The sequence below is a fragment of the Centruroides sculpturatus genome, unplaced genomic scaffold (genome assembly GCF_000671375.1).
Source record: "Centruroides sculpturatus isolate CEXI.00-Female unplaced genomic scaffold, Cexi_2.0 scaffold804, whole genome shotgun sequence".
Classification (NCBI taxonomy): Eukaryota; Metazoa; Arthropoda; class Arachnida; order Scorpiones; family Buthidae; genus Centruroides; species Centruroides sculpturatus.
In genome coordinates, this window is record NW_019385046.1 from 59,422 (window position 1) to 86,707 (window position 27,286).

The window sequence follows — 27,286 nt, forward strand, 5'->3', positions numbered from 1 at the left end:
ATGTCTGCTTTGAAAATGGCTGCCTTCATTTATTATTATTTAAGATCTGATCATCAATCTACAAATATTTAATGAACTATTAATTAAGATCCTTAACTTACGAACAAATTTAGGTAAGAATTTTAATAATTAATTTCATAACTTTATAAAAGTTATTAGCGAGGTTGTGGCCAAAGTTTTCATCTCTAAAATGTGAACATTGAATGTCACTTACAAGATAGTGGTGCTTGATGTTCAACATTCACGTTTTAAAGATGAAAACTTTGGCCACAGCCTCACTATTAGTTATCAAAAGTCAACTTGGTACAACAATTCTACACCAAAAGATCCAGGAGGAGATCCAGGGGCAGAGCCTCTTGGACCTCTCACTGAGAGCATCACCTGATGAACCCCTTTAAAAGGAAGTTTTTCAGGTGACATCCCCAGTGGGAGGCCTCAGGTGTCCCATAAAATCATTATCTGGTCTGGCACTTTTTTGTTTATGAATATATCTCTGTCCATAACACATTGTCACATATATCCACTCCCAAAATTACACATATCCTTTTTAATTGTACTAAAGAATGGGGTAATGAACATTACATTATTTTACTAATTGCATGTATAACATACAAATCAGTGACAAACAGTAATGGTTTGCTATGCAACACTTCAGAAACAAAAATGAATCATTCTGTTATCCAAGGGTTAAGATCCTAGCATTAAATATTTTTGTAAACACCCCCAACCCCTTATAACATATCATAAAAATTACCTGCATACCCACATCTGCATTATGTAATTTATGGACAGCTCCTCTTACAGGAAATATTTTGTAAATTATTAATATATTATTTTTAAAAAATAAAAAACAAAATTGATTATATGATAAATTAAGATTTTTATAAAAGTATTAAGTTCTCTAAAATGACATGATGCCAATAGCTAATATACAGTATTTTTTTTTTCTAAGAATGTCTAACTAAAAAATGCTGTATTTATATCATCTGAAAGTTAATTATTGATAAAACTTAAGAAATTAATTTAGAATAATTTAATTTAAACTTATAAGATGAGACACTTCTATGGCATTTGAACTGTCAGAAATTCCACTATTTGTAATGTTTACCATTATATCTCCAGATATTTCCAGCTCTTGGACTTTCTGTGAAGAATTTCTTTGTGCCGAAATCTGCAGAACTCTCTAGTCCCAATTGCAGATGCATCTGAGGATCATATAAAACAGTAAAAGAATAATTAGTAAAATGTACTTCAGTGGAATATAAGCATTATATAAGAATATGACAGGGAGAAATGTAAGAAAAGTTTACAATTAATTACATCAATTCATTACTCCAAAAAAAAAAAAAATTGTGGTTTATTTGAACTTACTCAATTTGGATTTTATTTATTAGTTTAGTTTATAAAATATGACAATATCAACATTATCTTTTATTTTTATGTTAAATCATTTCATTTAATAATGCAAGCAATTTATTCTAATACTAACTTTTTTGAGAGAAAATTATACTACTCACCTTTATAAGAGAAACATAAGAAATCTACATTTACTAATCCTATGTTTATTAAAGAAATTTTTTGCACAGCACCACCATCCAGACTTTTTCCCTCTATGTATGAAATAAAACAAATAATCTTTCTAAGAAATTAGCATCTGATAAGTCTATAATAAATTTGACTGTCCTCTGTGATTGGAATGTAAGCCATGATGTGCCAACAATCTGCATATTACATTCAAATACATGGATTAAGATGTCTATCATATGTTGTCTCAGGGAATAATACATATTTGTTGCCAGAAGTGTTAATCATGCTTATTCACATCACAAAACACTGTGGTGGTCCTGTGTTCTAGATGATTTTTCTGAAAACTTCCATTTCCACAGAATCTGAATTGAAATGTTTATCCACAGGAGCATTAGAGAAAAATGATAATAAGATCAATGAAATATTCAATTGATAGGATAACTAAGAGGACATGATTTCAATATCCAGACAGTTTTTACTTCATTAGTTTATCTCAAAATTATTTTTAGAAATGTTAGAAATTATTCTGGCTGACTATTGACATTGCAAAAGAAAATGAAATTCCCTTTCAATGTCATTTTAACACATGCAATCCAGATTTGGAGACAAACAGGCAAGAAGTGGACAGCCCTCGCCTACATGTGATAAGTTAATAAATTATCTTTAGATAATTTGTTAACTTTCTGACTTTCAAGAAGTGTTAGACAACATCCAAAATTGAAATAGTCAATAGAAATTACACCAGAAACGTATCCAGGATTGCAAATATCCTAACTTCTCTTTGGATAAATGATGAAAACAATACAGAAATGACTGGAGAAGATTGATGTATTATGAAATTATAGATTTCATCACCATAAAGCTCAGAATGTCAAGAAAACCAAAAAAAGACAGAACCCACAAAATGAAGCAAATTTTTAGTGAATTAGACTTGCATTCTGAAAGAACTAAAGCTTTTCCACTAAAACTTGACCAAGACATTAACTATCAAATATAAATAACTACTGGATTTGTCTTTTTGCCCAATTGAGATGTATATTAATGGAAATAATCGCTTTTCATCAAACAATTGCAATTTTATATTTTGATTACATAACTTATGACCAATTCCAACTTTTAATTGCTTATTTTGCATCCTGTATTTCTGGCAGTCCAGACCATTAACACATTATTGTATATTCTTATATAATAATTATTAGCGTATAAATTTATTTAATTAAATTTTGTTATAATTTTATACTTGGTATAAAATTCTTATTTTCTTCATTTTTGAATGTTTGCAACTGAAAACAATATTGGTGATGTATTTTCTGATATTAAGATATAAAATAAAGTGATAATTCAGACATTATTTGTAATGGTGACAATTTAAATATTACCAGTAACAATGTAAACTATATGCAGTGTGGAACTTCATTTGTTAAATACAGTAGAGCATCGTTTATCTGAATCAATTGGAAACTGGGGTTGTTCAGATAACTTATTTTTCAGATAACAGATTATGTACAAAAAAATATATTAACCTATTCCATGTTTAAATTTTTCTCCATTGTGTGTCGCTTCGCATTGAATGTTCATTGATGTTAAGCCTAACGTATATTTTTTAATATAATAATCATGGCTATTGTATTGTGAAAAATGATTTCTTTAGTTTGTACAAACAAAATAAATATATTGAAAAATATAAAAACAAAAAATTATATTTTGGAAGTTAATCTAGCATCAAAAACATTCAATTCAGCACAGTCCAATTGGAATGCTTTCAGTTGATCAGCTTTCAAATAAACGATGCTCTACTGTACTGTATTGAGTTTGCTATTATTATAGCACCATGTATTACAGTGGCTGGTGTGCACCAACCTTAATGATTCAATTATATACTAAAAGTGAATTTTAATACACATTAACACCATTCCTACATATTTTCTTTAATCTGTTTAGCAATCACATGAAAGGCCATACACCAACACAAAACTATTCTATGATACTGAAGTCTTGAGTTAACTAATGAATTCACTTTAATTGTTAGTAAGAATCATTTTGCTTTCTTGTAATTTAAAATCAAATAAATTTTCCAAAATACTAGTTAATTCCTTTTATTAAATAAATTATTACTTAATTAATTAATAGTGCACAAATGATACTATACTTTTAACATACTGCAGAATGTCTACTCATAGCCAAAAATCTTTGATGAATAAATAAATAATTGTTGCTGGAACAGGTTAGAACTCTAAAACTTAAACTAGTTAGAACTACTTTACTCCAGTTTAAGGCTTATTAAACTGTAGATATTTGTTAATTTTCAGAGGATGTTGGACTAACTAATAGTTTGCAATTGTCCAATAATAATCTGGCATACTAGTATTTTTGGGCTACAATTTGAAAAATTGTGGAGCTGTAAATTCCCACTGTTGACCATCTGTCCATCCTTAATCTTGAGAATGGTGTTAGATAGATGAAAGTCAGACCAGATATGAAAGCTTAGGGGCAGCTTAGGCCCAGATTAACTATGTATGAACTTCTGCTTTGTATATATTGAAATTTGTATGAAAATGTGATGTGCCAAAGACTTCTGGTCGAAATTAAGGTAAAGGTGGGGGTGAAGATGTGCACATTGTTACACATCAGGAGGTTAACCATGGATCAGAGATAAATAATGCAATTTTGGTATAAGACTTTGTGTAAGGTAGTACATTGTCACACATTTTATACCAACTGCACTGGTACAAAATGTACAGTAACATCTGCAAGTTTAGACTGCATGTAACTTATTTAATTTTGCAAATATGCAAAAATGTTGATAATCCAACACCATTCTGATGTCATAGATGATTTATATCAATAGTGCGTAGAAGTTTGTTAATTTTATAATCTAGAAACAAAAGCCTACAGTAAGACCTGAATCTAAACTTGTATACTGGATTTGTGAGTGAATAAATATGAAATATAGCATTGAACAGTCAAAAATTAAATGATTTGCAAATATGTATAAAAATAAACAACAAATAAATATTGCATAATTGTTTATATCTGTGATTAATTTGATTGGACATCTGTAATTATAGTTGAAAACATGATTTACATACCTATCTGTTATTATGAACGATCTTAAAGCAGCTATCTTAAAGAAAGCTCAATATATAAACAGTAAATATAACATGTTACAAAATTAAAAAGAATCATATCAATTAAATATGTTGACAGATTATGAAATAAGGTAACTTACTAGAATAAATATGCTGACAATTTATTTAAATTTTATATTTTTTCAAAATTTATCAAAATATATGATATACGAACTTACATTAATGCAGAAAATACATTAAGACACTGATTTTTGTTTATGAAGTAGAATTACTCAAACCTGATTTTGTTTTAATTGAAATATCATCATTAATTAACACAAATACAGAATAAATTCTTTCTAAAAAAAATCATAATAATAATTAAAATTTAATGCAAATTCATCAATTTATTTTCCTTAAGTCATTTTGTTAATTTTATATACATTTTCAAAAAATTACAAAAAATTTTTTATTTAAAATGAATACTAAAAAGTTTAAATATTTTATAACAAAGTTATAAAAAAAAGTAATTCTGACTTAATCTTGTCTTTTTGTTTCATTATTAAATGCACAATTCACTTGCAAAATTAACATTCTGGTAATTTTTAACAACATCCCATAAATGGAATATTGCAATATCAGAGCGCCAAAACCTTTGTAAAGCCCAGCGGCACCCTCTTCTTGTACAATTGTATGGAAGCAGTCAAACACGCCCTGATAGGTTGAGATGACTGGTGTAACTGAAGTTCCGGTGTCAAGATTATCAATAATAGTTCTTGTCCCTTGCAAGTATAACCTAAATAAAGAAAAATATATTGATATTTACTTTCTAAAGACAATATTTATAGTTCTATGAAAGAATTTTAATATCTAAAAATTTCACACTTTAAAAATTTGAAGAAATAAAAATTATGATTATTTCTATACTAAAATTGAAAAGTTTTGTTATTTCATTAACATCAGTTACATATAATGCTAACAGGAGTACTTTGTCAGCAGTGCATTACACTAATCAAGTCAAGACTTGTTAATATAAGATAAGGATTTGCTTTTATATATGAATGCTCTAGAAGTTCCCCCCAACAAATGAATAAAGAATTTTTACTGTGTGTACTTTTGCAAATTTTTTTGGGAGTTATTCTAGTAATTTTGGTATATTTTGTTCCCGTAAAAACTATCCAGTCATTTCCTCCAACAGTTTATATGTTGGAGTTATATAACAAAGTACAGTTGACCCCCCATAACACTGTTGATAGTTCCGTTTTATATGAATTCCATATTGTATGAGTCACTCAGATTTTACAAATACATGTGCCAGGCTGTGAATGGCACATGTATTTGTAAAATCTAAGTGACTCGTACAACATGGAATTCATATAAAACGGAATTATCAACAGTGTTATGGGGGGGGAGTCGAATCTACACTTCATAAATTTGGCATTCTATAAAAAAGGAAAAATATTAAATATTGTTAATTCTAATTCAAATAGAAAGTGAAACAAATTGATGCAAATTTAAAATAGTGAAATAAATAAAAAACATTATATTTATTTAATTTGTCTTAACACTTTTCTTTTGAAAATGATTCTAATTCTACACAAAAAATATTTTATTAATGGCAAGTAATAACGTTCTAAATCATCATTAAAATGGCTTAAATTTTTAATGTTAGCTTTAAAAAGCAATTTATAATTATTCTACAAGTCACTTTTAATTTAAGTATCACTTTTCATCATAATAAAAATTTTAATAGCAGTTCATATTTTGGACAAAATAATAATCTGATTTTGGAATAAATAAATAAGTTTTCCAATTGCATTTTATTTAAAAAAATTAAAAAATCATCACAAAATTTTGTGATTGTTTACTAAAAAAAATAATAAAGTTATAAATCGAAAATTCAATACTCCTGTCATTAATGAAATATATACTGTAGGCTAAATTTTAAAATTCTAATATAAAAGTTAATACTATAATAAAATTTATAATGTAGAAGAGCAGAGTCATTTACAAACAAAATAAAAAAAATAATAATAAATATTGTTTATCAATTATGTATATTTTTCTTAGCAATTTTTAAACTTTTAAATAATAGAAGAAAATAGATGATGGAATCAAGATTATTTCTTGGCTCATACAATGGAAATTAAATTATTATTGGTTGATGATGATAAAGTTGACAAGTAATTTCATAAATATACTAAAAATTATATTGAATAGCACTGTATTGAAATAATCCTAATTTCATAAAAATTTTTTATAATATATTATAAAAAAAAAGAATCATCAATACCAGAGTGACGATAATGACTATTATTAAGAAGCAATTTAAAGTTTGTAAATTAAAAATCAACCTGTATATATGAAGTTTTGATAGATACAGGAAATCCTTGTTAGTTCAAAATTCAAGTGACAAAATAATCAAGACTTCAAATTATCCGCAATTACATATTTCTTGTACAATATGCCAAATGCTGTTTTCATTAATTATTAATTAATAATAGTAAAAATATAAATAAACTGCAGGTAAACAGCACATGTCTGGCAAGAACCATGCAAGATTGATTCATTAATTATTAATTTTATAAAAACTATCTGGCAACCTGGTGAGGTTGCCAGATAGTTTTTATAAAATGTAAAGCAGAATTCCTCAAAATGTCCACTTTAAAAATAATTTGGGCTACAAACTAGTAGTATGTCACGCAAATGCAGTAGCCTAAAGAACTCATTGTAGATGGCATTTCTTACCAATTAAAACACACTCAGAACACCTTTTAAATGTGCAGCCATATTTATTAAATTCTAACATTTTTGGTCATATTTAATGACCTTTATCAAGAATAAAAACAGAAAAAAATTAAACTGTGAAAATTTGATTTAACGATACATGTGTTTTGGAACGTTTTTAAAAGGATATTCTATGGGAATAAAGAGTGTCATCTCTACATAAAGGCTGTCATCATATAACCACAGTAGCTATTAGAACGTTAAAAAATAATATGACATTCAACTTATAAAATAACCGTAAAAATGAAAATAACAATAAAAAAATACAAACAGACAAAGTACCAAACATAAAGAATGTGTTGATCAAATACATTAACTTAAGGGTAGAACCCTTAAGTATGTTGCCGCTTTGATAACATTCTTGATGCTTAAAATATGCTTGATCACCAGGCTGCTGATACTTTACTTTACGAAAAAAATCGGGTTGTACATAGGCTTTCTATAGACTTTAGGAAAAAACTCCCCTTTGCTGTCAAGTTGTAAAGTCTATAGAAAGCCTATGTACAACCCGATTTTTTTCCCATGGAATTTGCACAACCCACCAACGTATAAACTAGCCGCATTCTGGGCACTCATCGCATGAGCTTACTCACATTGCAGCAGTACCCAAGACAGAAACAAAGAGCTGTGTTATATCAATAAACTAGCTAAGAGGTATGGGGTTAATATTAAGTTAATAGCCAAGTTAAGACACACAGCACGTTGTGAAATTTACAAAATACAGAAGAGTTCACACTGATGGAATATAAGGCCTCACTGAGCAGCATCTATAGGCAAATAGGAGCCACTACAAACAAAAGAATAATATATAAAAGGAACGGACGATAATTTATTTTAATCACAAAAGACACAGTCTGTCCAAAAATTATTTTTTGAAACCACCATTTATTCTGATCATGTGTTCCAGAACACCATCAACAACCCAACCTTTCTTTGTAGGCTACTAGGTCATCAGGCTAAAACATTCTTTTAAAAAACACACAAAAATATCCAATTAAAACATTAAAAGTAAAGAATTGGAACTGGCGGCCTTACAGACGTCTTGAACTTGCATCCTTTCCAGTTAGGGAATTTCAGTCCTTTTTTACAAGTAATTCATCACCAGAGGGATAAGGCCAAAATTTACATTTAACAGCGCATTTATCAAGTGAATATAAAGGCTACAAAGAAAGGTCGGGTTGTCAATGGTGTTCTGGAACACATGATCAGAATAAATGGTGGTTTCAAAAAATAATTTTTGGACAGACTGTCTTTTGTGATTAAAATAAATTATCATCCGGCAAAATTCTAAAAACAAAACTTTTTTACAAATATAAAAGGAATTCTACTATTTACCAATTGCTAAGGGCAGACAAAAATGCCTTGGACAAGAACTCTCTTCCAGGAGTCTACAGAATCCCTGTTACAGAGACACGGTTGCAGAATAAGATGTTCTACATCGGAGCCACCGGAAGATCCTTCAAGGAAAGGCTGTAAGAACACCAGAGAAACATAAGACGTGAACAGCCGTGCACAGCGCTGGCAACTTACATCTTAGCTGACCCCCAAGAGGTCAAAGCTAAATGGGACCATGCAAGATTGATACAAATAGTTTGCGACAAAAAGCACCTCCTGGTACGCTGAAGCCTGGCATATCTGCAAAACCAGCCAAAAAAGACTAGCTATCAACTTCCAAGATGCAAGCAAACTATCGGCAGCCTGGTGATCAAGCATATTTTAAGCGTAAAGAATGGTAGCAAAGCGGCAACATACTTAAGTTAATGTATTTGATCAACACATTCTTTATGTTTGGTACTTTATGTCTGTTTGTATTTTTTTATTGTTATTTTTACTGTTATTTTATATCTTGAATGTCATATTATTTTTTAACATTCTAATAGCTACTGTGCTTATATAATGACAGCCTTTATTCCCATAGAATATCCTTTTAAAAATGTTCCAAAACTCATGTATCGTTAATTCAAATTTTCTCAGAGTTCAATTTTTTCTGTTTTTATTCTTGATAAATGTCATTAAATATGACTGAAAACATTAGAATTTAATAAATACAGCTGCACATTTAAAAGGTGTTCTAAGTGTGTTTAATTGGTAGCCTAAAGTCCTACAAATATCTCAATCTGTTACTTGTAGCTCAATTTTGCAATCCCAAAAACCAGCTGTGTTTTACGAGATAAAAGAGAGTTGTCCATGGGTAAGATGACATCTGAAAATGTGTTACTGTAACAGGAAAATCATATTGACCAAATTAGAGTTGTTCTTGGTCTTTTATTCTCTTATAGCATGGAAGCACTTTAATTTAAATGAATGAGTTAATGCAGGCACATCACAGTTTGGGCAGAATTTTCATTTCGAGTTACATAGTAGCCATACAGTAGAGCATCGATTATCTGACTCAATTGGGAACTGGGGTTGGTCGGATAACTGAAAAAACGGATAACCGAAAAGTATGAAAAAATACATTATTAGTATAGTATATTATTATATCTCACGTAATTAGTATATCGCTATTAACCTACTTTACGTTGAATTTTCATTGATGTTAAGCCTAACAAAATTTTTTTAAAATAATAATCGTCGTTATTTTGTCGTTAAAAATTATTTTTAAATTGTTTTATTGCTTACAAAACAAACAACCACTCATAATTAGAAAATTAAGCCTCGTTTAAATACTGGCATCCCTTTCATGGTCGAGCTAGTGTTGCCAGCTAAAACACCAAAAATTTAACGAAAATAATATTAAAGTTGCCAAGACAGCCAAATATTATAGCACTGCATCACCAGTGAACATTTGAATTTGCTGACTAGAATGCAGTCAGTTAACCAATGTGACAGTTGATTGGGGGTCAGATAATCGATGCTCTACTGTATTTCAAACTAATCAAATTCCTGAACACACAAACTTCTATATCCCTGGCCAAGACAAAAGTACAGTTATGAACTAACAGGATTTCGAACTGAGTTCAAATCAAATGAAGATTTCCTGTACTCATAAATTAAATTTTGTTGTTTAAATTCTGACAGTTTGTATTTTGACTATTTATTATGTAACTTATTCTAATCTTTGTTTCAGCAATTTTTTTAATTATAATTAAAAGTTACTCTCAATTATATTTGAGTTTATTTCTTAAAAATCTTTCAACAAGTCAAAAATCTTCTATTTAAAAAACAAATAAATTTTCTTAATTAAAATTATCTGTGTAATTTGTGTTAAAACCATCTGGTTAAATAAAAATGCATTTTGAATGTACCTGAAAGTTTTTAGAACATTTGTAGTGCTTTGCAACTACGTATTTTTGTGTTTCATTCTTTCCCTCGACCCCTTTGTTTTCATTCATGATACCTCCTTTTTCCAGTTCACATTATGTTGGCAACTGGATTGGCCAGCAGAGGTCACATGGGGGAGGATATCTGCTTGGCTTGGTATAAAAGGTCATGATTCGCATGTGGAAGGAACCTTTTTTCCCCCCGTTGCTTTGTTCTGGTTACCTGTGAACAATAAGAGATTGAGGTGGCGAGCATGAGAGAACTAAGGGAAGAGGCCGATGGGACAGAAATCCATTTCCATCCAACCAAGGACACTTTAATGTCAATATAGAACATACTCAAGGAAAAGAAGATCGGTGGGAGATTCGCCCGAATGTATTAGTTTTCTTTTCCATTATTTATATGTGGTAAAAAAAGTGTCGTGAGTAAGTTTATTTTTTATGTTGTGTTACACACCTTTTGATTTTTTGTCACATGCTGTGAGCCCCTGAAAGGAGAGGATGAAAGAGAGAGGAATGTGAAAACATGTGAAATATTATATTGTTATTAGATGTGCATTGGAAATTGTCAATCGCGTGATAGTTTACGTTCTATGTATATATTGTGATTTGTCAACAGGAAAGGATTAAAAGCCTAGTATATTTGTCAAGCTGACTTGTCTTTTTTTTTTTTTGTCTAGTCCTGCAGACCTCGTTCTAAGAGGCATTCTACACATTCCTCTTCAGTTTTTCCAGTGTACTAAAATTTTAAATATATAAATGTCTGTGTTGTGGACAAATTAATCTTCATAATCAATACCTTTTTATTCTCTCTTTATTGAAAGATTAAGAAATAAACTCAAATATAATTGAAAGTGTAATTTTAATTATGTAAATTATTATAATGAAAAGAATAAACTCTTCTGTATTCAAAAAATATTTATTTAATAACTTTAAGTTAGAATTTAATGAAATAAATATAATTTTATTTAAATAAATTTTTTTAGTAATATTAAAAATATATAAATACCTGTGAAGAACTGTTTCTGATGGATATAAAACCACATCTGCAACAAGATTCCCAGCAAAAGCTGCAGTGATTTGACACATTTGTTGATCAACTGTGTAAAATCCTCCTTTATTAGCTATTCCTAACTAAACAAACAAACACAAATTAAAATCTAAAAGATTTAAGAATATATATATATATATACAGTGGTGATATTCGAAATATTTAACAAAGGGTTCGCTAACAGAAAATGTTTCCTAAGCCCCAAGCCCGAGATATCTCGGGCAAGTTACATAGCGTTAATAAAACACGGGCGTTTGGACCCCCTAAAAATGTTTTGTTTTTTTTTTATTTTTGAAATGTTTTTTAAGTCTCCAAATTTTTTCAAAATTTTTTTCCCGTGCGAAAAAATTTTATCGCGATTTTAATTTACCTTTAATGACGCACGATTCACCCTTAATTGCTTTTTAATTGTTTTTTAATGGGAGTTTGATATCAAATTTCATTCATCGTTCTAAAGTTGTAGCGCACGGATTTTACTTCGGTAAAGTTATTTAAAGCTAGTTTCTGATGTCAAAAACGACCTCCGATAGTTTCTAAATTTTTTTAATTAATAGATTTTATTATATATAAGTTTAATTAAGTCGGGGGGTCGGAAATCGCAATAAAAATTTTAATTTTTTAAAAATATTTAAAAATATACGGCCAACTAGTATTCACCCTACTATAAACCTATCGCCTCCCGAGACTTCTATGAGAATGTCCCGGAAAATCGGACTCCAGCTGTGTTCAAGGTCATCCAGCTGTTTAAACAATGACTCATCAGCGTAAGATTTCACAGAAAGACGAGACAAAGGAAAATAAAATCTGAAGCTTTTTCTTCAAAATTAACGCATTTCTTTCGTTTTTTCAGTTTTAAGTATTTTTTATGTTTAATTACATTAATATCAAAAATTGCTAGAGTCCCAAGGAGTTAACTGCTTTCCCTATGACTTTTTCTCAAGAAAAAACTTTTCTAAATCATTTATTTTATCATTAGGTATTATTATAATAATAGACAGATGTCATCGTTTCTCAAGATACAATATCTTTTTTATTTCGCTGTCGATAGCCCAACACGTGTTCCGCAGCCATCTTGTATTTTCTCGCGCGCGTGGGATTGTGGGATCTCTCGTATGACTGGACCTAGTTTCAAGAACTCTCGAGTCGATCGCGATTAAATCTCATTTCAGTCGAGATTGAAACGGTCGATGGATGTTGCACCATGGCGAACGGGGTATAAGGCTCTAGTTTAGTAGTGTTACAGAGTATAATACGTATTTTTTAATATATTTTTTAAAAGAAACAAAACCACCGAGAAATGTTACGTGTGTTTAACAACGGGTTCGGAAAACTTTGAAAATGTTAACAACGGGTTCGGCCGAACCTGTGCGAACCCGCTGAATATCACCACTGTATATATATATATTTTAATTTGATTCTGATGAAACCGTGTTGTTGTTATTAAGCTGTTTCTTTGCAGACACACTAAGGTGACATATATCAACACTTGTTGCCAAGTGTTGATATATGTCACCTTAGTGTGTCTGCAAAGAAACAAATATATTTTAATTTTAAATAAAACTCATGGTTTCATTTATTTGTTGTTGAAAGGTTATAGTTAATCCCAATATAGCAGAAATATTCATAGTAACAATAATAAAATGTTGAGAACAGGAATGGCTAAGAAATTAACAAAGGTAAAACTAATACATGAAATCTGGTCCAGACAGCAGATGGAAAGGATCTGTTTTATAAGATTTGCATCTGACCTTATTGGTAACAAAATAGAACAGAGTATGAAGAGTTTCTCTGCTATGATACAAGGCAAATATGCAATTTAGAATGATTATAATTGCCAAAAGTGTGACTGAAAGCTTTTCTGATAGTTCCAACTTAAGAATTACCTGAAGTCTGTTTTAACACAAATATAAAATTTATTTGTTCTATAAACAATGACTAGGAATATGCTCATTTTCAAGATATAAATGGGCTATAGAACTCATACATAAAAGAAATTTCTTTATTATATATTATGCAGTTGGAAAAAAAAAACTGTCTGCATAATTTTACAAAACAGACTAATAGAACACAAGAAAAACCTAAATAATTAATTTTAAAACAATCTCCAGGAAAAGTATTCACTGTAAGGTAACATACCTAGTACTATCACGTCATTATATAAACTTGTAATAATACATCTAGATGAAAAGTCAAACTTACTTCTGTTTATTAAAACATGTCTTTGAAATGCATTAATAATTCTCAAAAACATGAGTAAAATATTTAATAAAAGTATTTTAAGTTTGAATTATGATATTTATATGCTTTGTAATATATTTTTACTCTAACAGAACACACTATTTTTCATTCTAAAAACATTACGTTTCCAAAATATTACCTTTTATTAAAACATTAATTTATTATCAATGTAAAATGATAAAAAAATTACATACCAAATCTTTATACAATTTATAAGTTTCTTTTTTTGTATTTTAGTCTTGTTTTTAATGCTTTCTTAATTTATAAGAGAGGGGTGTTACTTTTTAAAATCAAATTACATCAAAATATTTATCAATTTTCTATGATGCATTAAGTGTTTTTCCCTATTTATTTTAAACCATCATCTCAACTTCATTATGAATTATGTTGCTTATATAAAATACAGGGCTGTGGAGTCGTGTAAAAATCTACCGACTCCAACTCCAACTTTTCCTTACCATCCGACTCCGACTCCGTTTCATATACATAACAAGTTAATTTAGTATCAAAAACGTAAAATATTTGAGTAGCCCAAGACATAGTCAAAGATTGCAGCACCACAGCACTGGTGAAAATTTAAATTTGCCGACTGGAATTCTTTCGGATAATTGACGTTTTGGATAATTGACTTTCGGATAATTGACACTCTACTGTATATAATTATCACAGTAAAATAAGTCCCACTAAATTAGAAATTTATAATTTAATTAATTCAACATTAAAATTACAAGAAATTACATTGGATGATTTTATAGCAGTAATTCCAATGACTAAATCTAAATACCCAACTATTAAGTTAATTTTTAAAAATACTAAGATTCGAGATTACATATATTCCAGTTTTATTAAAATGAAACAGCAAAATTTATTGAATGAATGGAAAGATACTCAAATTGCACAGGACCTTACCAAGAGATCTAGATTACGACGCAAACAATTACTTCCTTTTTTATATGAATTAAGAAAAAAGGTAAAAATCCTAAATTTTGCGGTAATTGTATATTATTGGGTCAATACTCCTTGACTTATAGCAATGTCTTGGAGGGTTTGGTATTTACTGATTCCTTTAATCCTTTTTTTATATCTAAAACTAAACCACAATGACTTACAGCCAATCAGAGTTATTCTCTTAAAGATTCATATGCTATGGTTACTCAACCGATGAGCTCTTTATCGGACATATATGATAAATCTGAAAGTTTACATCATAAAGTCTACAATCAAAAAGATTCCCATTTTGTAATTATTAACTGGAACTGCCAAGTCTTTCACAGAAAATTTTTACTAGTGAATTTATATTTTTGTTGGAAAGATATACTTGCCATTATAGAAATGTGGATGACCTCATTTTCTGATTCACAGATTAAAGACAATGAAAATAACAATGAGATTATATTGTTACGCAATTGGCTCAAAAACCAACAGGACCAGGTCGTCCTTTTGGTGGTCTAAATTTATTTATAAAAAAAAACTGGGAGAAATTATATTCATTCAGAAAAGTAATAATTATATAATTGTGCATCTATTAATTAATAAATTAGAAATAGCTACCTTGAAAAATAAAATCTTAGTACTAATACTGACATATGTTCCTCCAGAGCAACAGCAAATACTACATGAAATATTTCGTCAATATGAAAATTTGAAAAATACCTTTCCTTACATTATTATTATTGGTGACTTAAATGCCCGCATTACACAGTCTATCGATTTGCAATATAAAGAACTGAACACAAAAATTCAAAATACAGTAGAACCTCGATTATCCGAACTAATTGGGGATGAAGGTAGTCCGGATAAGGAAAAATCCGGATAATTGAAACAAATACTTTAATTTGTCTTTTAATGATAATACAACACGTTTTCTTTTCGATGACATATCGGCAATATTAAAAGTAAATACTGTATTTAAATCGTGATCAAATTTTCAAGAAACAAACGTTCATATTGAATTTGGACTACTACTGACCGACGCTAACAGACTACCTATTGTTTAAAAGGCCCTCTGATGGCGCAAGAAGACGGATTTTATAAAATAAAAAGCAGTTGAAACTGCATTTTTATGAATAAAAATTTGACAAAGTATTTATCGTTTTATGAGGAGTAAAATGTTTTCGTCGCGTTCGCGGCTTTTAAGTAATGCATAAACCTTCGAGGCGCGAGGCCCTTCTGACCGCGAGGCATAGGCGGTGGCCCACGTCGTCCATGCCTTACGCCGCCCTTGGTCATAGAAATGATGTAATTTGAATATAAATATTTATAAATACGTATGTCAAGTTATATTTTTATTATTACGTAAAATATATATAAGAGTTTACGACCACTGTGCTGGGTGAGACGTTGTTGAAACAAAAAAAGTTATGCATTCCATCACGTACATAAACACTGTCGTAATTCGCCAAGTGCAAATCAGCAAATTCGTAAAATTTTTGTTTATTTTGAACAATCCGGATAATCGAAAATCCGGATAATGGAGGTCCGGATAATGGAGGTTCTACTGTATTCGTAAATCCAAGGATGTTAAGCAGAATAAAATGGGTAACTATCTTCTAAAACTAACGATGCAGGCTCAATTATATATTCTTAATGGAAGAATTGAAAGGGATTGTCCATCTGATTTTACTTGTGTAACTACTACTGGTAGCTCAACAATTGATTTAAGTAATATGTTCGGAACTTTTGGTAAACTTATGTTCAGAAATTCAAGTCTTAAACTGTGACTCATCAGACCATTTCCCTGTTAGATCTTACTTCAGATCGAAAGATAATTATCATAGGAATTATATAAAAAGTTTTTAGTGGCGTTTTTCACCAATAGGAACCAGGGCTTCTATGAGATAGGAATTATGAAATTACCTTTAAAATGGCAACAAATTATAAAACAAAACGGTGCATATTTGACCCAAGTCGGACAATCCAAACCATGTTAAATAAAGTCTTGAAATAAACGTAAAAATAATGAATTTCTTTTTCCCCAACCCAATATAATCATAAAGTGATAATATTTTTTTTTCACACTTTCAATCAATAAAAAAAAAAATGTATTGGAAAGTGAAGATTTAAAAGTATAATCACAACAGCATTATTAATGCGTGACACTAATTGCAAAAACAAATTCCCTAAATTTCAATTTCTCTAAGAATTAAAAGATTCAGGCCTATGGCATGTTACATATGAATATATTTTCCATATTTGGCTAGAGAAACTACCTTTTAGTAGTTTTAACTTTTAAAATTTAATATTTTTGAATTATAAAAATATGTAAATGTTATGTTCATTTAATTTAAAATTTGTATTGAGAAGAATTAACTATATTTAATATAAATAATAAATATATATCATTTCAAATTATTATTTACCTTTTCTTGTCTCCTCTTCAAATTTACAGTTAATATCCAACTTAGAACAGATTTGACTAATGAGGAAATAGCATAATTTAAGATACCATGCAAAGCAGTAGGTACTATCAAAAACCATATTGGCAACATTCTTGCAGACTGTGGAGTTCCCCAACGAAAAACTCTGCATAATCCTTCTTTCAGACAGTCCAAAACACCAGGTTTTTCACTAGCAATTTCACTCTAATAAAACAGGAAAGAAAGTCTTTAGCTTTTAAAAAAGTTTTATATTTTAATTAGAAGAATATTAATAATGTTTGGAATATTTACATTAATTCAGATGTCATTTTTTAAAAATAAGTAAATTCAATATCCTACTAATATCAATATTTGTTTTGCTACCTACTCTATGTCATATATAATATGAAGTGTACGCACTTGAACTATTTCAACCAAACTTGAATAGAAAAATGGTGTTAGGAAAGCATATGTACATCTGAAATAATTAAACAGATTTTAAATCGTAAATATTTACGAAATGTTTTAAGATTTCATATTTTATAAATACCCTTTTAAAATCAAATGCTGCGACAGTTGCTTAAGGGAACTATGCCAAGTCACTTCTCTAGAAAATATTAAAATCAGTTTTGATTAATATAAATAAGCTCATTATTAAAACTATAATCACTTATTTAAAATGGTAAAACTCAACATGTTAAGTTTAAAGTGATTTTGAGAATTATATAAGGTTATCACCATTAGTAAAAAACTATACATTTTTCTGTATCAAAAACAGAAATTAAATTATTTATGATTTATAAATCTAAAATTTTACATATAAAAATTTATTATTAGATCTTCATCATAGCTAGTAATGAATTACAGAGAAAACAAATTTTTGTAATTAAATACTGGAAAGCAGTGCATAGAGGGGTAGGGAATCAATCACAATTTGTGATATTAGTGAAATGGAAAAAATTAAAAAAGACATCCAAAATTAATATTAACAAGCATTCATATCAATGAAAAGCAATTATCTTTTACAACTAAATGAATAAATTAATCCTATTAACTCTAATGAAACAACATTCAAATCATTAAAAAAGGTTCATATGCATATTTTTTAAAAAATAAAATATAAATTACCTGGGCAAAGATGTAACTTCTGATAATGCAGTTTCTGCAGCAACAGATAAACCACGAACAATAAAAATGCTTCCACCTCCTTTCCATAATGTACCAATTCCCTAATAATGTATCAATAAATAATCACAACCGAGTAGAAAACTTTAATATTTATTTTCATCTGCTAAATTAATAATAAATGCTTCGGTTTTTAAACATTTCTTCTTTCAAACAGACAAATAACACCTTATCTTTGCTGAGAAATATATTTGTTTCTTGGCAAAGATAAGGTGTTATTTTTTGTTAAGGTTTGGTGATTTGCTGAGTACTTTATAATAATTTCTTCTTTCATTGCATAATGGTGTTTATTGGAAGGAGGAATGTTTATATTAAGCAACGAATTAAGTCATACTTTAAACAGAAACAAAAAATTAAGTATACAAGCTAGGTAAATTTTTCTCTCTTAATTACACAACACTGGTATCGGTTGTGTTTGTGACTGAAGAAAATATTACATTATATATAAAATATAATTTGAACAAAAGAGGGGGGAAATCTGAATTATTAAGAATTTGAGTTACAGAAAACCAGTTTAATTTTCAAAAACAAGTAAGTTTTTAGTGTTTATCAGTGTTCTATATTCTTTGACAATATCACATTCTCTCTACATTCTTTTCCATTCCTTTAAATACTTCAGTTTTTTTTTATCCAGCTAACAACAAATTTATGTATGTTTCAAACTTAAAAATCATAAAATCAACTAAACAACTCATATCTAGACTTGAAAAGTCACTGAAACTGAAATGTAAAAATATTGACCCTATCTCATGGATTTACAGAATACATGCAGTTTGAAAAATCCCCAAAATGCACATCTATATATATAATCCATTCAACAGGTATCTGTCCATCTGTCCCGTAACCATTTGATAATGGACACTAGAGGCGCCCCTATCATGTGTCATATTTCAAACATTCAAATTAAATTAACAATTTTAATTATTATTTAAATTAACAATATAAATTATTATTATTCATTTGGCCAATAAATTATTATTTGGTCAATATAACAATATAAATAATTCAGTATATTTGTAATAGGAATTTATTGTCGTCACGGAATGCATGTAATGTTCACTAGAGGGCGAATAACGAAAAACCAGATAGGTTTGAATCACTACGTAAGACGATAAGGTTTGAAATAGTTAAGGTAATATAAGGTAATATTTTAATATCTATTAACCCATTCAACGGGTAATGGCAATTTGTAAATAACGCCCACTAGGGGGCATCCCAGGCTATTAGTCTATATATATAAAAATGAATGTATGTGTGTGTCCTTCATGCATTACCACACCGTTTATCCGATTGCCGTGAAACTTTGAGAAGTTGTTTAATATACTCCTGTGAAGGTTTCTAGCGTAGTACGATTGCCATAAAGCTTTGAAAAGTTTTTTAATACACTCCCGCGAAGGTTTCTGGCATTTATCCTACGATAGATAGCGTGCGTTAACACAAGCATTCGAGCAGTGTGTGTTCGATCGATTTCAAATTGTGAAGACCATTTCTCCCTCTTCAAAAACATTTTGAAGAACTTCTGACATTTCTTATATATAGTGTGAAAATATATAACAAAAAATAATCAACAGAAAAAAAAGGGAGCTTCAAGAAAAATATTGGAATAAATCATCACCAAGATTATCTAAAATGATTTTATAGTATTAAAATATAGATAAAAATTTAGTTTGTAACAAAGTATTACAATTTTTCTTTTAATTAAGAATTTAGGACTATGCATTGTATTAATATTTTCTGTTAATAAGTAAGTCTGTTTAACTAGAAATATTTCAAAAAATAGCCTATTTTATTATTTATCACCACCTTTCAGGTTAAACAAAAACTATAATATGAAAATTTAAAAAAATTATCATCTGATTTATATTGAAAGAAAACTTTTAAACAATATACTGTATCTATGTATCTATCTAAAGATCATTCTTTGTTAATATTTGCTTTTTGTCAATTTACTACTAAGTTATAGTAGACATATAATAATGAAGTAATAATTGAAAAAACTACAATTACAGCAGTGCCTTGTTATATTATGTCTCATTATATTATTCATTCAGATATATTTTGAAAGAAACTAGCAATGTAAAAAATACTTTAGCCAATAATTTTTAAAAAATCAGCTGCCATTGAATTTCTATTGGCAAAGAAATATTATCTTAATGAAACTGAAATACAACCTACAATAAAGTAAGCCAGGGCAGGAGATTTAAAACAGATAAAACAAGTAGATAGATATATTGGTTATATCTGATATATTGCTCATATGGTTTGTCTCCCAATATGCAAAATATAACAAGGAATTAACTTTACAAGAAAAGTAAAAAATTACATGAATTTGATTCAAATATTCAAGAGTGAATAATACATTAATTTGGTGAAATTCTTAAAAATCATCTGAAAAAATTAGAAAACATGCAAATTTTGAAGCTTTTGATAATTAGTTGAATTGCTTTAAATATAAACACAGTTTTATGCACACAATAAATGAAACATTTATAAATCAAGCTTCTCAATATTTGATTATTTCAGCAAATAAACTGTACAGTTATTATATATCAAATTAATTGGTATGGAAGCAAAGATTGATGGAGTTCCAGATAGCATAACTGGTAATATATCTGCACAATAAACAGAATTTGCAGATTTGAGTCCAACTCTGGCAAAACCTTTACTTTCAGAATATTCTAAATTATTGAAATTAATTCAAACACTAATATAATCATTAGTAAATCAAACAAAAACAAACTGGCACACACAAACTGAAACTATATACTAAACACACAAATTCACAACTAAATGCTAATTCCAGCAGTAAATGAACAAAAATAAACTTTAATGTTCAAACGTTTTCGGCCGTCTTTCAGAGGCTCTCGTCAGGAAAAATGCACACAACAGAAAAAACAGTTCTATTTTTTGAAAAGTTTTAGCTTTCGAAAATAGTTGTGTTCTAATTTTTAAACATTTAAATGCTTTTGAATACAAAGATCATTACGTATTACAACATATAAATAAATTAGTTTTTTTAACTAAAGCAGCAACAGATAAACCACGAACAATAAAAATGCTTCCACCTCCTTTCCATAATGTACCAATTCCCTAATAATGTATCAATAAATAATCACAACCGAGTAGAAAACTTTAATATTTATTTTCATCTGCTAAATTAATAATAAATGCTTCGGTTTTTAAACATTTCTTCTTTCAAACAGACNTAAATAAATTATTTTTTTTAACTAAAGGCTATAAATAAATTCGTTAATAATATAATATAATGGTGCTATAAAAGTTAGCCAATGTTTTAACATATAAACAATGTTCAATAAGGAAAATTGTTTCCTTTACATAGCCTAAAGCTAAATGCATAATTACGCATCAAAAATTATCATCATGCTTTGTGGCATTGTAAATAATACTTCCATGATTGTGGAACTGGAATACAGTCGGAGTTAATGCAACCTCCTTTCATGCTCATTATATAAATTTCAAGAGCCTCCAACAAACATAAGTCGTGTCGGTCAAAAGCCCTGTGTAAAAGAGTAGCTTCATCCCAACAAGGAGAAACCCTTTCTTGTCATTGGATTTGACTTTTGCATTAGATAAGAGCTGAAAAAGCACCAGGAATGTACTGCATTCCATTGCAAGATGAACATTTCAATAGACGTATAACATACATCAGATCCACGTACAGATCACTAGAAGCTAGAATAGGGAACCACAAATATGTGTCCAAGGGAAACCATAATACTGCACTAGCCCAGTATGCTACCAAACCTGTGGTTTCTCTTTGTTGAAATGAAGCTACTCTTTTACACAGGGCTTTTGACCGACACGACTTACATTTGTTGAAGGCTCTTGAAATTTATATAGCGAACATGAAAGGAGGTTGCATTAACTCCAACTATATTCCAGTTCCACAATCGTGGAAGTATTATTTATAATGCCTCAAAGCATGATGATAACTTTTGATGTGTAATTATGCATTTAGCTTTAGGCAATGTGAAGGAAACAATTTTCCTTATTGAACATCGTTTATATGTTAAAACATCGGCTAACTTTTACAACACCATTATATATTATTAATGAATTTATTTATAAATAAATTATTTTTTAACTAAAAGCTATATGTTGTAATAGGTAATGATTTTTGTATTCAAAAGTGTTTAAATGTTTAAAAATTAGAACACAGCTATTTTCGAAAGCTAAAACTTTCAAAAAATAGAACTGTTTTTTCTGTTTTATGCATTTTTCCTGATGAGGGTCTCTGAAAGATGGCCAAAAACGTTTGAACATTAATTAAAGTTTATTTTTGTTCATTTACTGCTGTAATTAGCACTTAGGTGTGAATTTGTGTGTTTAATTAATTAATTATTAGTAAAACATGATAATTAACTACCTTTAAATAAAATTACTTTGTATTTGTGTGTTTTTACGTGCATATGGAGAAATAAAATAACCATAAACACATGTCAAATAAGATTTTTTAATTTCTATAACAAATTATTTCAAATTATTTTTAGCTTTACTGAGTAGGGTAATATCCTAATTTCATTCAAAATTTTCAATAAATCAATAAAAAAGTATTATAAAGAAAAATATGACTTACTTGGCGACGTTCCAATTTGACCATTATTGGGAAGAGAGTAAATGGTGTTAAATGATAATACATTGACTTTCTATGAACCTATAAAAAAAATTATATTAAAAATTATTATTTTTTAATACAAATAAATATTAATGTAAGTTAAATATTAAAAATACTAACTATAAAATTATTATGGTAAATGCCCTGGGCTCCTTTCAGAGTTCTGAGTAGGGTGCCCCCCAATGAGCACCTCTGCCCCCAATAAAATGACTGTATTTAATTTTGCTGGAGTCAGGAGTCGTCCTACTAAAATTATCAAAAGTCGGAGTTGAGTGTTTTTTTACTGACTCAGTAGTCCTGCTACCAAATATGATGAAGGAAAATTAAATATAATATGCTGATACTAATTTATCACTGCATGTAACTGTGGCACACGAAACTTCAGTGATTAAATCAAAGAATTTCATAACAAAATTAGAAGAATTATCCTCAAACGGTTTATTTTCATTTACAGATTTAGATAAAATTTGCTTAAATACTTAATAACAAATTGTATGCTGTACTGAATTTACAATTCAATTTATAGACCAAATTGAACATTCAAATAAATCAAACCTGTACAAATTTTCTTTTATGCAAAAAGAAATTTGCATTTTAAATGTAGCAGAGAGAAAACTATTCAGATGAATGAGACATGTAAAATATAAATTATGTAACCATAAATTCATCTTACCTAACTGCATTAATTCCAATTGTAGTGACTTTCTGTATATTTTCTGAAAAAAAAAAAAAAATATATATATATATATTTTTTAATGACAAATTAAAATAAATAAATTGGAGTCATTTACAATTCTCTTTAACACAACTTATTTTAATCTGTTTCAATAAATCTGCCTTTTTAAATATCTTTATTTGATTTTAATTTTAAAAGAAAAAAAATTCCTTTTCTAGAAAATTGCTCTTTTCAAAAAATTTTTTTAAATTTGCAATTTAAAGTCGTATACACATTCAAGTAAATTTTAATTCTTGGCTGTTTTTATGATTTACTCGAATGCATTTAGCAACAATTGGTCTTTCATTCTGACTTTATCCTGTAATTGAAACACTTGGAGGAAATTTCATTCCAAATTTGATGATCTGTTTGTAATTGCATTCCTTCCAATTTCTTTCAATGCAGAATAGTTTCTGTATGGCATTTTGTGTATAAGATATAGGATCGCCTCTTTTAAATAATTTCAAGTTTNTATATATATTTTTTAATGACAAATTAAAATAAATAAATTGGAGTCATTTACAATTCTCTTTAACACAACTTATTTTAATCTGTTTCAATAAATCTGCCTTTTTAAATATCTTTATTTGATTTTAATTTTAAAAGAAAAAAAATTCCTTTTCTAGAAAATTGCTCTTTTCAAAAAATTTTTTTAAATTTGCAATTTAAAGTCGTATACACATTCAAGTAGATTTTAATTCTTGGCTGTTTTTATGATTTACTCGAATGCATTTAGCAACAATTGGTCTTTCATTCTGACTTTATCCTGTAATTGAAACACTTGGAGGAAATTTCATTCCAAATTTGATGATCTGTTTGTAATTGCATTCCTTCCAATTTCTTTCAATGCAGAATAGTTTTTGTATGTCATTTGATGTTAAACACCAAAATAGCTCTTGCTTTTAATTGAGAAAGCCAAATAAAAAATAAAATTTGTGTAAATAATATAAATTTATTATATTAATTGATTTATATTATTTTTACTGAAATCAATATTCATTTTTCCAAATGGATTGAAATTTTTTTACACAGAATTTTGGAAACATATCTACTATATGCTAAAAATATAAAAATGCTATAAAAATTTATAGTGAAAGCTACTACTATTTATCCCTTAGACAAGTCTAACAAGGAAAAAAAAAAATCTGGAAAAGACTTTGTCCATACCCCATAGAAGAGCATGGATAAAAATTTGTTCAAGTCTTTGAAAAATAAAATCCACTATGTGCCTGCCTACCTTATAATGGTACAAGACAAAGAAATAAGAATATAAAAATTTCTTGCCTTTCCTCCAGAGAAATGACAAGAAGATTGTCATGCATAATTAGACAACAATCAGTTAATGTGTCTTTGGATTTCAACCTATTCTGCTATAAATTATAAAGAAATTTATAACACCGGAGTAGATAAACTAACCCAACTTCACTGCCTGTAACAAGTCACATGTGACAACATTCCAGAAAGATTTTCCAAGCCAGCAGTTAATTTTCGACCGAAAATTCAAATTCAAATAGAGAATTCCATAGCATCTGAAGAAGAACCACATTAGGTTCAAACATGTTTGCATAGTCCTCTGTTTTCATTGGAGAAGCAGCACACCGGTTACATGCAGTGAAGTTGGGTTAGTCTATTCTGCTATTTCTACTCATTGGCTCACTAGCAATTGTCTTCATATTAATATAGGATATCTTGACTTACTTTTTTTGCATACAGCTGAATTATATATAATAATTTTTGGGCTAAATAAACAAGCTGTTAAGGAAGATTGTTTTCTCAAAAGGTGTTCCTCTCATATATTTTGGTATGAGAGAGTGTTTTTGACTACAAAAGAAATTTGAATTAAAATCTGTTTATTTAGATCATAATTGGCATTAAAATTCGATTTTAATTTTTATACATTTTCCAAGATTGAAGGCAATCAATTATAAAAACTTAATGAGAAAAAACATTCATGTGCTGAATTATTTTTTACATTATATTTCTTTATAAAATTCCAATTTAATGCAAATAAAAAAGTAATCTCACATGACATAATACTTGTGGTGACATTAAATATTTCAATGCAAATTGTGCAATAAATAAATGCAATTCATTTATTGATGTCATTTTTTTTTTTNTAAATCGTAAATATTTACGAAATGTTTTAAGATTTCATATTTTATAAATACCCTTTTAAAATCAAATGCTGCGACAGTTGCTTAAGGGAACTATGCCAAGTCACTTCTCTAGAAAATATTAAAATCAGTTTTGATTAATATAAATAAGCTCATTATTAAAACTATAATCACTTATTTAAAATGGTAAAACTCAACCCAGAGCAACAGCTAATACTACATGAAATATTTCATCAATATGAAAATTTGAAAAATACCTTTCCTTACATTATTATTATTATTATTTATTATTTAATAGTTTACAAATCACAATCCTGTATACTGTTTAAACAGTATACAGAATTATTATTTAATAGTTCGCAAATCACAATCCTGTATACTGTTTAAACAGTATATATACAAACGTACACATATACATACATTTAATGGAAATCATCATTTCCCCTAAAGGAGATCAGTCTTTCCTTGCACTGCTTTCACATAATGGGGAGGTCATTATCTATCAATTTAATGTATAAATATTCTGCTAAATTTTGAGCTGTTTTAAAATATTCAACTGCAATATGTACTGCATCAGATTCTTCCAGCCAGGAGTTATCTATATCACATAAAAAATGAATGAAAAATAAAAGAAAAAAATTTAGCTTTTTTTCCTAATACATCATCACTCATCCAAATTTGAGTTACTTTAAAGATGTTTATTTTTAATAACTGACAATATGCAGTTTCTCTTTTGTTTCTGCAAATACTGTATGTGAAACCTTTTTTTTTTGTTGATACAGCATATTTAAAGTAAATAAGAATGATTATTTTAAACTACATTTTTTGATTTATAGTAGCTAATCAGTCAGTAGAATCATATACTAATGTTCACAAAAGCAATTTATTTGCTAATAAGTAAGAGTAAGTGAGAGAGAATCAAATTAATGTACAGTCGACCCCCCTATAACACAGGTTCCTATAGTTCGGATTCCTATATGACGGCGAAAAAATTGTGACGGTATCCGTACAAACCTGGTAAAAAAACTCCTATAATTCGGTAAAACATCATCGGGCAGCCGAACTACTTTCCTCCATCCAGCACCACGCTATGGAGAGTTTAGGCGGGTAAAGTGAGTTTACTATTGTCTGTACAGTACAGTAGATCCCCCTATAAGACGGTAGATACGTTCCGTTCTTTATGAATCAATTTTGTAGGAATCATAGTTTACTGACTACGGCTGTTTGAAAGGTTTTCTTTCATAAAATTAATCGATTCTAGACTAATTCGACTCAACATTTCCAAAATACGTATATTTTTTTGAAAATAATCCGTATAAACTACGTTATAAACAAAAAATTGTAGG

At 28.7% G+C, this 27,286-nt stretch overlaps 1 protein-coding gene across 1 annotated transcript in view; it reads right to left on the reverse strand.

The window, feature by feature from the left end:
- Nucleotides 1-5,077: 5,077 nt before the first annotated feature.
- The window catches only part of LOC111633870 (solute carrier family 25 member 46-like), a 32,839-nt gene continuing 10,630 nt past the window's right edge, over nt 5,078-27,286 (reverse strand). The window contains exons 2-9 of the mRNA XM_023378505.1: nt 23,785-23,827; nt 23,073-23,150; nt 18,419-18,519; nt 17,841-17,897; nt 17,711-17,768; nt 17,294-17,515; nt 11,655-11,779; nt 5,078-5,391 (exon numbers count right to left, since the gene is read on the reverse strand). Coding sequence (XP_023234273.1) covers nt 5,133-5,391; nt 11,655-11,779; nt 17,294-17,515; nt 17,711-17,768; nt 17,841-17,897; nt 18,419-18,519; nt 23,073-23,135 — 885 coding nt within the window. The 5' untranslated portion in view covers nt 23,136-23,150; nt 23,785-23,827 and the 3' untranslated portion in view covers nt 5,078-5,132. The remainder of the gene's footprint in view (nt 5,392-11,654; nt 11,780-17,293; nt 17,516-17,710; nt 17,769-17,840; nt 17,898-18,418; nt 18,520-23,072; nt 23,151-23,784; nt 23,828-27,286) is intronic.